The sequence below is a fragment of the Vanrija pseudolonga genome, chromosome 1, assembly GCF_020906515.1.
Source record: "Vanrija pseudolonga chromosome 1, complete sequence".
NCBI lineage: Eukaryota > Fungi > Basidiomycota > Tremellomycetes > Trichosporonales > Trichosporonaceae > Vanrija > Vanrija pseudolonga.
In genome coordinates, this window is record NC_085849.1 from 1135621 (window position 1) to 1145789 (window position 10169).

Genomic DNA, 10169 nt, shown 5'->3' on the forward strand with positions numbered 1-10169 from the left:
GAATGGGCACCACCCCAGCACCTCGACGCGTGCGTGCATTGCCTTGACTCTTGCAACTGTTCAGGGTCAATGGAACGCCTCTTGGCCGCCTCACAACACGCCACCATATTCTGTCCATCCTGTCCGTCCTCACCGCCATCACTACACTTTACTCTCCTTCACCTTTCTCTCGTTCGCTCGCTTGCAAGCCTCAGCCACCCACCCGCTGCTGCTCGTTGAGACATTGGATCTCGACTCTCTTTAGCTCGGTTTTGTTCTTTCTTTTGGACAAGCAACCGGCCAAAATCAAACCAAGACCCGACCCAGGCCCAAGTAGTAGCACCAGTCACCACCACCCATCTGGCCAATCTTCCCTCAAGCCCACTGTCGATCAATTTCTACTCTTCTACACCTCACACCTCACTTCGCCAACCCCAGCCCACCCCACACCACATCATGAGGGGAGAACACTGCATCGCCGGCGCCTCGGTCCTGTCCTTCATGGCCATGGTGCTCGTCGCCTTTGCCAACATTGGCCAGATCTCGAGCGGCGCCCTCGTCAACAACATTTACATGGTCGAGCTCAACCTCAAAGCGTGAGTGCACGTGGGAGGTTGGGGGGGTAGCATGGGGGCCAGTAACGATGGCAACGACGGAGACAGCAACAGCAGCGCCGTTGCCACCCATCACTGTGTGGTCGCTGTCCCGGTCTGAAGTCCGGCCGCCCACCGAGGCACGCGGGACGGCGCGGGGCAGCGGGATGGCTTGGCGGCGGCGGTGCATCACATCGCGCGGGCATGGATGGAAACACACCCCGTCTGCACAACTTTGACGCTCCACGGCCCGGCCCGCTGCTTCCCCTGCCCATGTACACGACTCCTCCGCGTCCCGCTAACATGCATCAGGTTCGGCAACGGCCTCAAGGGCGCGATCAACAAGGACCCAGCGGGTCTCTACTCCAACTCGCTCACCCCTATGGGCCAGTCGCAGGGCCTGAGCCAGTACTACCGCTACGGCCTGTACAGTGAGTTAGCAGCGCTGAGTGCCGGGTGCCACCTCACCTTGCGTGGCTGGCTTGTGGACGACCCGCTGACCCGGCGCAGAGTCGTGTGGCTACAACAACCAGAACCAGGGTCGCTGCAACGCGACCATCTTCGGCTACCCCTTCGAGCCCGTCTCGCAGATGGTCTCGGACATCCCGGCCACCAGCTCGGCGGGTAACCTCAAGGACCAGGCTGTTGCGTCTATTGGCAAGGACGCCGTGTCGTTCAAGGACAACTCGTGGAACCATGCGTTGTCGCGCGCCGGCTCGCTCCTGATCTTTGTGAGTGCTGTGGTGCCGCCCGCATGGTGACAGCACTAACACACCACCCAGGTCGGCTCGTGTCTCACTGCCCTCGCCTTCATCTTTGGCCTGATCAAGCACCGCCTGTCGTTCTTCGTCGCCGCGCTGTGTGCGACCATCTCGGCCTTCTTCCTCATGATCGGAGCAGCCATCTGGACATCGGTCATTGCCAAAGACTCTGGCATCCTCAAGAAGGTCAAGGTGACCAACGGCCAGCCTCTGGGCATCTACGTGAACGCTGGGCCTTCGCTCTGTGAGTGGTGGCGGTGTGCGCGTGGCGCAGCTCCGGTGGCCTTTGCTGACCTCCCTCGCAGACCTGACCTGGGTCGCGTTCGCGTGTATCGCCCTGTCCGTGTTCCCGTACGTCATCTCGTGCTGCACGTACAGGAAGTAAAAGAGCGTACACCGCCACACGTCGTCGAGACTGCAGGGGTTTGCGTGCGCAGCAGGGAGCTGCCCGCCGCCATGACTGTCTCGGCCGTCGCCGTCGTCGTCGTCGCTTGTGTGGAGGGCGAGCGACGGCACAGCCTCCTAGACCGCAGCGTGCGCTGCCTGTGCACCCCATCTCTTCTCTCATTCTCTTGCCCGTAGAACTATTGGGTCCATGTTGATTGATGTATTGGTGACATTGGTGTGCAGCAGGGGGCGTAGTGGAGGCCGGCGTCGGAGGCAAATTACGACGCGTCGCGCGCGTCGATTGACTGATTTCATGATTTCCGGCGGGCCGCGGCTGCGCTGTTGTTCTCCACCACCCACACAATGCTTCCAAAAGACTACATCACGGTGCGGTTCCCGCAGACGCAAGACGACGAGAGCTACCAGCTGCTCGAGCTGCCGCCCGAGATCCTCGCGCAGGTGGAGGGGGGGTCGGTGGTGCCGTAAGTCGTCGCCCACGGGGTCCCGCTCGTCCATGCTGATGTTGGCCCAGCCTGACAATCAAAGGCCGGCCAGCCGACGACAGCGTCCTCTGCACGCCGGACAAGACGTACACGCTGCGCAGCGTGACCATCTCCAACTCGCTCGTCATCCTCCGTGCTCCCGAAGAACGTACCCTGGCGATCCGCGACATCTGCCACGAGGTGCTCGAGTGCGTCCCGGCCGCGGGGCGCGTCGAGCGCGTCGGCGTCGTGCTGCGCGAGAGCGCGTGGCGGGGCTTGGGCGCCGAGGAAGCAGCCAACGGAAGTCGGAAACGCAAGCGCGACGCCGCGGGCAAGCGGTACACGCGCGCGCAGCTGGAAAGCATCGTCCAGGCCAGCGACGCGGAGCTCGCTACCGCGCTGAGGGAACAAAACGTCGTCGAGGTCGACGGACACATGTTGCTCTTGCCCCCCGCGCACCTCGCGCCCTTGCTGAGCATCCTGCTGGGCATCGCGACCGCACATGGCGTGCTCTCCGACGAGCCGGTGGGCGTGAGCATGCGCGCCGAGGCGGCGGTCGACGCGCTCGCGGAGCACGACGTCGCTGAGGGCTTGTCGCAGGCCGTGCTGCGCCTGTTTGGCGCTGTCGACGACGCGCACTGGACGTGTGATGTGAGCGCGGCGGTGCGCGAGCTTGGTCGTGGGTTGCTGGTCGGCCTCGGGGTAAGTGTGGACGCGAATGGGGTGTGGCCGGGCTGACCCCGCGACACAGGACACGAAGCGGCCAGAAGACGAGTTCGTAGCCGAGTGGAAGACGGCCGCGGGGGAAGCGTTCGAGTCGGCCGTCGACATACAGCTGCTAGCGGGCGACTATTTGTTGTTCGACCCCCCGCCGAGCGCGTTCGCAGCCCCCGGCAAGCTGGTCTCGTACTTCCCCCGCTCGGCGCTGCCCGCCGACGCGGCCACGCGCTTCGCCGACCTGTTCCTCACGCGCACCGCGTGGCGGCCAGACGACATGATCCCGTTCTTGCGCGGCCTGTTCCCCGCAGGGGATACCAAGGCGCGCGATAAGATTGTGGCCAAGTTTGTCAGGGCTGTCAAGGGGCGCGATGGGACGTGGTGGCACCCTCGGCGGAGCGGCTAGGGAGGAGGTAGTGGAGCAGCGGCATGGAGCCGCAGCAGCAGCATTCAGCATGGTCTACTGTACATACATCCGTCTCATGTACAATATGTTTGTGTGGGTGCGCGTTGCGTGCTGCGTGTGTGCGGCGTGGCACCGTGGCACAAGGTCTAGTGGTGTGTGGGTGGCCTTCCTCTTACGCAGGTGGCGGCGCGTCGCCGTCAGCTCGGGGGGTGTATAGCGCTGTTGGGTGTCAGCATAGCGCCAGCCACGCGCACCCACGCAGCGCCTCTTCATGCCTCTTGCGCTCGGCGCTCGCGGCGCGCTCCGCCTCGATACGCTTCCACACGGCATGCGCCTGCCCGTCGCCGACGACGAGCTTGGCCGTGATGACGCCGCCGCGGCCGGGGGACGGCAGCCCTGAGGTCGGGGTGCCGTCCGGGACGAAGGACACGAGGAGGTGGTTGGCTGAGAAGAGGGGCACGGAGAAGTCGTTGGACTTGATTGTGGCCTGGGGAGTGAGCGGGGAACGTGAGGTCGGGAAGGAAGGCGGAAGGCACTCACGTACGGCACCACCAACGAGCTCAGCGTCGGCGGGCGGTCGTACACGCGCATCTGCGAGTCGGACTGGGGCGCCTGCGAGATGACGACAAACTGGGGTCAGCTTCGTACCATGTCGCACGCTTAGCTCACCCGCTCACTCGTGATCCAGATCAGACCCGCGGCATTCTCGACGCGCTTCGGCCCCTCAATGGTGGCTGGCACGCGGAGCTCCACCTCGGCCGCGTACCCGGGCGTGAGGAGCTTCTCGCCCCGAAGCAGCGCAAAGGCCTTGCTGCCGTGCTCTTCCGTGTTGACTGACATGGTGTGGGAGTGGGAGGAAGCACAAGTGGAGGTTGCGTCGTAAGTATTCTCGCATCGTCAGTGGCAACACTGGCTGGTCGCCGCTGGTCGTGCGTCCACTCGCCGCCCGCTGCCGCCACGTGGACCCCGTGGGGTAACCATGACGTGTGATTTTTCGTCCTGCGGTGGTTGGTTCGGCTGTTGGCGATGGATGGCCCAGTCGAGCCGCTCACCCACTTCGACGGCGCCGACCACTACTTGCCTTGTCGGCGCGCGGCGGGTCGCACTACCACCACCAACTCGTCACTTCTTATCCCCATTCCTTTGTCCATTGTCACTTTACAACTTACACATCATCCTTCGGCTCCACTCCACTACTACACACACACAACGCGCATCACACAGCGCGACCTCCACTCAGCTCATCCACCCCCCACCCACCCAATGCCTCGCGTCGCCGATGCTCCGGTGAAGCGCGAAGCAGGAGCGCGCGGCTCAGCAGAGCCGAGCGAGAGCACCGCGGCGAGCCCGCACGCGAACGGGCACGCGCACAAGCACGCCAATGGCAACGGCACGCCGATCAAAGTCGACGGCAGCGACGACGGCGCCGAGGCTGCCGCCGACGCCGCGCCAACCTTCCTTGAGGAGGCGAAGCGCCGGCACGAGGCCGATCTCGCCAAGCACGCGTACGAGCCCCCGAGGCCGGAGCGCGTGCAGGATGAGTGAGTTTGCAGCTGCGCACCCCGGGCCGAGCTAGACTCGGGCCCGCGTCGCATCCTGCGCGCTGCATGCACACGACCAAATGCTAACGCCAACCCCAGCTGGCAGGTCGCATACACATGGGCGTTTATTGTAAAGTTCAACCTGCGTGACAAGATTCGCAGGCTCGAGTGTCTGGAAGAGTGAGTCGTGGTCGCCGGAACAAGGGCTGGTCGGAATGGTGCATCGTCGGTGGACGTTCCGCCGCGGTGCTGCTGCCGCCGGAGGGGCGGTTCGTCGGGTGGGCCAAAGTGCCACACTGGTGGTTTGGCCAGTTTCCGGGCCTTGGCTGACGCTGATCGTATCTAGCTTTGAACGCTGCCTCACTGAACCCGTCGCCAACCGGCCAGACGACGTCCTCGAGGGCGTCCTAGTCCGTTTCCTCGCAAATCTCAAGCCCGGCCTCCGCAACCTCGAGTACGTAGATCCGCCAATGTGGCGCTGACACCCCAGCTGCACAAACATCCAATCTCATCTGTCAAACTACATTTCAGACATGCTCCTCAACTCGTCAGAGTTTACCGTCTGGGACAGGCCCTGGCCACCCAACGAGGAGGCGCGTGGCGGCTGCTGCAACCCGTCCGAGGAGCGTCTCGAGCTCGGCCGCTTGCGGTACCTAGGCGAGGACCCCAAGGACCGTGTTCTCCGCAACCCGCTCAAGCAGATGGAGGCGCGTGGTGGCGGCCTGTTTGAACTCGACTGGCACGAGCGGGCAAGGTTGCTCCGCCAGCTGGTGGACTGGCAACGTGAGTGGAGTGGAGGTCGCGTGGGCTAGAGCTGAACGGGGCAGTGACGCACTCGGAGGTCATTCGTGCCATCATCAAGGAGCACGAACCGACCAGCAAGCGTAGCGGCGAGCTTGATGCGGCTATCAAGACCGAGCCAATCGGTCTTGACCGTGGGAAAAGCCGCATCTGGAGCCTGGATTGTAAGTAAAAGCTCGGTCAGTACACGTCCCTGACCGCGGGCAGCCTCGGCCCGTTTGTACAAGTCTGGCAACCCGTTCAAGAGGCCATGCCCCTTTGTCGCCATCACAACCACCCGCGCCGAGTTGCAGGAGCAGCAGGCAGTACACGCCGCGCATGGCGAGTCCAAGCCTGAAAAGCCGGCGGGCACGGGGCCAAAGGGCAAGTTAAAACCAAGCGAACTGTTGGCGTACCGCCGGCAAGTCAAGGGTGTCGAGGACGAGGCAAAGCTCGCAACGTGGCTCGCTGAAGACTTGATCCCTCGCGCCGAGAAGGAGGAGCTGCGCGTGCAGCGTGCCCGGACGCGTATCGTCTCGACGTTACGCGCCATGCAGCAAGCCGAGCTGCGCAGTACGCGGACGCGCAGATCGACCAAGAAGGTCGACTATACTTACGACAGCGTTGATGTAGGTTTGCGTTTGTCTTTTGACTTGCTGACAGGACAGGAGGACGACGAGCCGCCCAGGCGAGGAGGCCGTAGGGGCGCTGCCGAGGCGAGCTTTGGAGGGTATGAGCCATCAAAGGCGCGGCCAGTGATCCCAGGCGAGCGGCGCTCGGCACGCGTCAGCCGGCGAGCCGAGATCGAGGAGGACGAGTATGACGATGCGGGCGAGGGCGGCGAGGGGAGCGGAAGCGTGTCGGCGCCTCCCAGTCCACCTGCCGCACCACAGCCCATGATCGTCGAGGTTGTTCCTCCGCCCGGCGTCAAGAAAGTCAAGGGGTACACGTGGGTGGAGGAGGTTGTGCCAGTGGGCGAGACGGGTGGACCAGTTGCCAACGGGTCGAGCCCTGGGGTCAGCGGGGTGTCCGAGGCGATCGAGGTCGACGACGACTAGTAAAGCGCCGGCTCGCCGAGACGCCGAGCGAGTAAAACTTGTCCACGAGTAGCTTGTGTAGACGACACTTGTGTGGCGCCATGCATTTCAATGCGATATCCAACTCTCCCTCTCTCTGTCTCTCGCTCTTCTCGTCAGTCTGCCAGACGGAGTACAATGGCCGAATGTCAAGTCCTGCATGCCAACTACTCTCGGCGCGTTCATTAATGTGCTGGGGGTGTGAGTTGGCGCCGGCAAAGGTGGAACAACTCACCCTCGGGGGTCTGGACAAGGCGCCGGGGTCAGTAGGAGCTCGGGACCGCGAGTCGACAACAAATCAGTACACACCTTGACAACGTACTCGATCGCTGTCTGTCAGCTCTGAAGTCACACTCTGCACCCACCCTGGTCGACCGTGTTGATGGCGTCGGCCTCGGCGTCGGGGATCTCAATGGCAAACTCCTCCTCGATGGCCATGACGACCTCGACGGCGTCCAGCGAGTCGAGACCGAGGTCGGACGTGAACGTGGAAGTGGGGGTGAGCTGGGGTGTGTGAGTGGGGGTATGACACGGCGAGGGCGGGCAGGAGGGAGGCGCGGTGAAGGCAAAGCCGTTGCCGCCGGGCAGCTCCGCGGGTGCGGCGCGGCACTGCGCTCGGCAACAACGGCGCCACCGTCACTCTGGTTTCTTCCCACGCCGTCGGGGGCCTGACCACCCCCGCCTCGCTGCGCCTCCGGCGCAGCTCGGTATGCGCACCTTGGCAGCGTCGACCTTCTCAAACGACTTGAGCACGTCGAGCACACGCGAAGTAATGTCGTCCTTGGTGAGCGCCGCGGCCGAGTAGGCGCGGAACGCGGGACGGGCGGCGACGGCGGGGCGCGCGAGCACGGCGGCGCGGGCAGGCGAGGCGGCGGCACGGAGGGCGAGGCGGAACATTGTGCTGGGGGTACTGCTACTGTGTGTTGCTGCTAGCTAGCTTGCTTGCTTGTGAGCAGAGATGACTGAACGCTCCCTCGTCGCAGTGCCGAACCAGACTGCAGGCGGTGGTCATCGGGCACTCGAGGGACGGTAAGCACGGAGTTATGCGGCCTAGCGCCGCAGTGTGGCACTTGGCCCTGGGTGGTGCGGCGGGAGGGGATGCTTGCTGCATGAGTGGGGACGGGCGGGGTGCAAGCGGTGTATGCGGGCAGCGTTGTGCATGCATATGTGTGTGTTGGGGGTGAGTGCTTGGTGCGGTGGGTATGCATCGACGTGTGTATGGTGAAAGCTGGCTTGGTGGTCTGTGGTCTGGTAGTGGTGATGGTGTGAGGCAGCAGCATGCCTCGTGGCGGTCGATGGGCCACTCAACCAGAAATGCAGGCAGCTTGGACAAATCAACTCGATGTCAGTAAGTAGCCGAAGAATAGGTGGGGAGATGGAGGCACCAGCCACTCTGAAGTGCACCAGTGCGTGCAGAACGTGGCGGGGACACCGCCATCCGCTGGCCGTCGCCGCGGGGGTGCGTGCGCAGCAGCTCCTCGTCACGACCAGGTCTGGAGACGAGGGAGAGTGGGTTGGTAGGTGTCAGGCCATGTACACCGTCGGGGGGCAGTGCACCGAGGAGCCAAGCAAGGGTTAGGTTGGGGGTGGACGAGGAGGATACGGGGAAGTGGCGGGCCATGCAGCGGGGGTTGGGGGCAGGACCACCCATCTTGCACTGGCGGTGCTTGTCTGTACACTGGGCTCGAGTGTATACTAGACTAGCCCCCAGTAGCGCTGTACCAGTACAGGATCAACCCTTGAGCATGACCCACTGGGTGCAACTCGCCGCCAACTGAGGACGAAAGCCGCCTTCTCGCCACGCTAGCTCGCCACCCGCCTCCTGCGATGCACCAGTACCCTCCCCGTACCAAGCACACTCACCTACTCCCACCACCAGACCCTATGCATAGTTGTCTCACCTTCCGATGCAAGCCTCCCACGGCGATAGTGCACCACACCACACCCCACCCCACTCACCCACCACCCAACTCGCCTCCACCAATTTGCTCCCGCGCCTCCTTGAACGGACATTGTCGGTTCGTCAAAAGTCGGTTGACCACCATCGCGATCAGCTCGAGCGACCACTTGAAACAGCAACAACAACACCGCGACCCGCCATGAAGCACGGCATCAAGCTGCGCAAGCTCCAGAGGACGCCGAGCCACCGCGCCGCGCTCCTGAGGTGAGTTGCAGCGCCCCCGGCACCCACGCACCCCGCCCGCCGGCTCACTTTTCAGAAACCTCGTCTCGGCCCTCCTCCACCACGAGGTCATCAAGACCACCGTGCCCAAGGCCAAGGAGGCGGCACGCCTGGCCGAGAAGGTGTGTTAAAGCTGCGGTGGAGGGCACTGTACTGATATCCCAGATCATCTCGCATGGCAAGCGCGGCACTGACCCCGCGAGGCGCGCAGCCCAGGCTTTCCTCTTCGTGAGTTGGCCAATTCCGCGTTCAGCGCTAACTCGCAGCCCGGACACCACTACACGCCCGTCTCGCCGTACGAGCAGCCCGTCGCGCCGACCCGCGCGCCAGGCTACGACCTCGAGACGTCGGACCCCGAGACGTTCCAGGCGTCCACGTCCCTGCTGCCCAAGGTCTTCGGCACCCTGGCGGAGCGGTACGCTGAGCGGCCGGGAGGCTACACGCGCATCACGAAGTTTGGCCGCCGGCCGGGAGACTACGCGCCTGTCGCGCTCGTGAGCCTCGTCGACGGCCCGCGCGACATCAAGTTTGAGCTCACTGCGCGCGCGGCCGCGCGCGAGAGCGCCGTCCTCGCCAACTACAAGGGCCGCGACGCGCTGCCTGATGGCTTTGACACCTCGAAGTTGAGGGAGCGCACGGCGCAGTCGGTCAACAAGGTGCTCAAGTACCGCGGTGACAAGGGGAAGCAGGAGTTTGCGGCGCTCGCCAAGGAGTTCTCGGTGAGTTGGGGCGAGTGGCGCGGCGCGGCGCCACGCCGTAGGCGCGGGCTTGCGATGCGGCTAGCTGGTCAAGGAGGCCGCTGGGCACGCAGTGCATGCGCCTCTGCATATCGATGACAAGCAGCTAATCATCCCAGGACAAGCTCGTGGTTGAGTCCGCCGCCGTTGGACACCGTCGCTCCACCAAGGAGACCGAGTTCCACTTCAACAAGCCTTCGTGAGTAGCATGGGTTGATGCCCTCTCTCGACGAACCAACCCGCTCACACCCCGCAGCCTCACAGCACCACTGCAGGGCCGCCGCGTGCTCGCTGGAGAGCGCTTCCCCGGCATATCGGTCCGCAACACTGGTCTCGGCCTTGCCCGCGGCGCCCTCGCACGGCACTCGGGCAAGCGCAACACGGAGGCCTTGTTTGTTTCTGAGCGTAGGGGCGACAAGGCGCCCGTGGCAGAGGTTGACTAGACGTGATCATGTATGCATTGTTGGCACTTGCGGGGTGTGGTGGTTGTGGTTTACTCGAGGCGCGGCACAAGGCGGAGGTTTTCTT

At 64.0% G+C, this 10169-nt stretch overlaps 6 protein-coding genes across 6 annotated transcripts; 4 read left to right on the top strand and 2 right to left on the bottom strand.

Annotated features, from left to right (window-relative positions):
• The first annotated feature begins 153 nt into the window (after positions 1-153).
• Positions 154-1962, top strand: LOC62_01G000449 (uncharacterized protein). Its single transcript, XM_062766882.1, has 5 exons — positions 154-575; positions 885-1003; positions 1083-1303; positions 1355-1577; positions 1639-1962. Exons 1-5 carry the CDS (start codon positions 436-438, stop codon positions 1716-1718), a joined length of 783 nt encoding a protein of 260 aa, XP_062622866.1. The 5' UTR covers positions 154-435; the 3' UTR covers positions 1719-1962.
• A 121-nt stretch (positions 1963-2083) lies between these two features.
• On the top strand, positions 2084-3325 carry DDB_G0271400 (putative sister chromatid cohesion protein DCC1; the record flags this gene model as incomplete). The annotated part of the gene is made up of 3 exons (XM_062766883.1): positions 2084-2202; positions 2253-2904; positions 2954-3325. The coding sequence occupies 3 exons, from the start codon at positions 2084-2086 to the stop codon at positions 3323-3325; spliced, it is 1143 nt and encodes a 380-aa protein (XP_062622867.1).
• A 52-nt stretch (positions 3326-3377) lies between these two features.
• Positions 3378-4194, bottom strand: LOC62_01G000451 (uncharacterized protein). The gene is made up of 4 exons (XM_062766884.1): positions 3995-4194; positions 3866-3955; positions 3580-3812; positions 3378-3544 (listed from the first exon to the last, which is right to left on the bottom strand). Exons 1-4 carry the CDS (start codon positions 4163-4165, stop codon positions 3523-3525), a joined length of 516 nt encoding a protein of 171 aa, XP_062622868.1. The 5' UTR covers positions 4166-4194; the 3' UTR covers positions 3378-3522.
• Positions 4195-4588: 394 nt separating this feature from the next.
• Positions 4589-6704, top strand: LOC62_01G000452 (uncharacterized protein; the record flags this gene model as incomplete). Its single annotated transcript, XM_062766885.1, has 6 exons — positions 4589-4866; positions 4966-5046; positions 5213-5320; positions 5357-5649; positions 5694-5831; positions 5875-6704. The coding sequence occupies 6 exons, from the start codon at positions 4589-4591 to the stop codon at positions 6702-6704; spliced, it is 1728 nt and encodes a 575-aa protein (XP_062622869.1).
• Positions 6705-6953: 249 nt separating this feature from the next.
• Positions 6954-7696, bottom strand: nuo-12 (Acyl carrier protein, mitochondrial; the record flags this gene model as incomplete). Its single annotated transcript, XM_062766886.1, has 3 exons — positions 7440-7696; positions 7088-7226; positions 6954-7051 (listed from the first exon to the last, which is right to left on the bottom strand). Exons 1-3 carry the CDS (start codon positions 7617-7619, stop codon positions 6954-6956), a joined length of 417 nt encoding a protein of 138 aa, XP_062622870.1. The 5' UTR covers positions 7620-7696.
• Positions 7697-8776: 1080 nt separating this feature from the next.
• On the top strand, positions 8777-10114 carry rplQ (50S ribosomal protein L17). Its single transcript, XM_062766887.1, has 6 exons — positions 8777-8886; positions 8942-9026; positions 9070-9132; positions 9171-9623; positions 9761-9840; positions 9898-10114. Exons 1-6 carry the CDS (start codon positions 8822-8824, stop codon positions 10082-10084), a joined length of 933 nt encoding a protein of 310 aa, XP_062622871.1. The 5' UTR covers positions 8777-8821; the 3' UTR covers positions 10085-10114.
• Positions 10115-10169: the final 55 nt, after the last annotated feature.

What these genes read in the sequence shown, in the direction of transcription:
- LOC62_01G000451 (XM_062766884.1), bottom strand. Translation starts at nt 4,165, where the DNA reads ATGTCAGTCAACACGGAAGAGCACGGCAGCAAGGCCTTTGCGCTGCTT. An exon ending in GCTCGTTGGTGGTGCCGTAC is followed by an intron (nt 3,813 to 3,865) that starts GTGAGTGCCTTC and finishes CTCACTCCCCAG; the next exon opens with GCCACAATCAAGTCCAACGA. An exon ending in CATGAAGAGGCGCTGCGTGG is followed by an intron (nt 3,545 to 3,579) that starts GTGCGCGTGGCT and finishes GACACCCAACAG; the next exon opens with CGCTATACACCCCCCGAGCT.
- LOC62_01G000449 (XM_062766882.1), top strand. Translation starts at nt 436, where the DNA reads ATGAGGGGAGAACACTGCATCGCCGGCGCCTCGGTCCTGTCCTTCATG. An exon ending in GTCGAGCTCAACCTCAAAGC is followed by an intron (nt 576 to 884) that starts GTGAGTGCACGT and finishes AACATGCATCAG; the next exon opens with GTTCGGCAACGGCCTCAAGG. An exon ending in CTACCGCTACGGCCTGTACA is followed by an intron (nt 1,004 to 1,082) that starts GTGAGTTAGCAG and finishes GACCCGGCGCAG; the next exon opens with AGTCGTGTGGCTACAACAAC.
- rplQ (XM_062766887.1), top strand. Translation starts at nt 8,822, where the DNA reads ATGAAGCACGGCATCAAGCTGCGCAAGCTCCAGAGGACGCCGAGCCAC. An exon ending in CACCGCGCCGCGCTCCTGAG is followed by an intron (nt 8,887 to 8,941) that starts GTGAGTTGCAGC and finishes CTCACTTTTCAG; the next exon opens with AAACCTCGTCTCGGCCCTCC. An exon ending in CGCTCGCCAAGGAGTTCTCG is followed by an intron (nt 9,624 to 9,760) that starts GTGAGTTGGGGC and finishes TAATCATCCCAG; the next exon opens with GACAAGCTCGTGGTTGAGTC.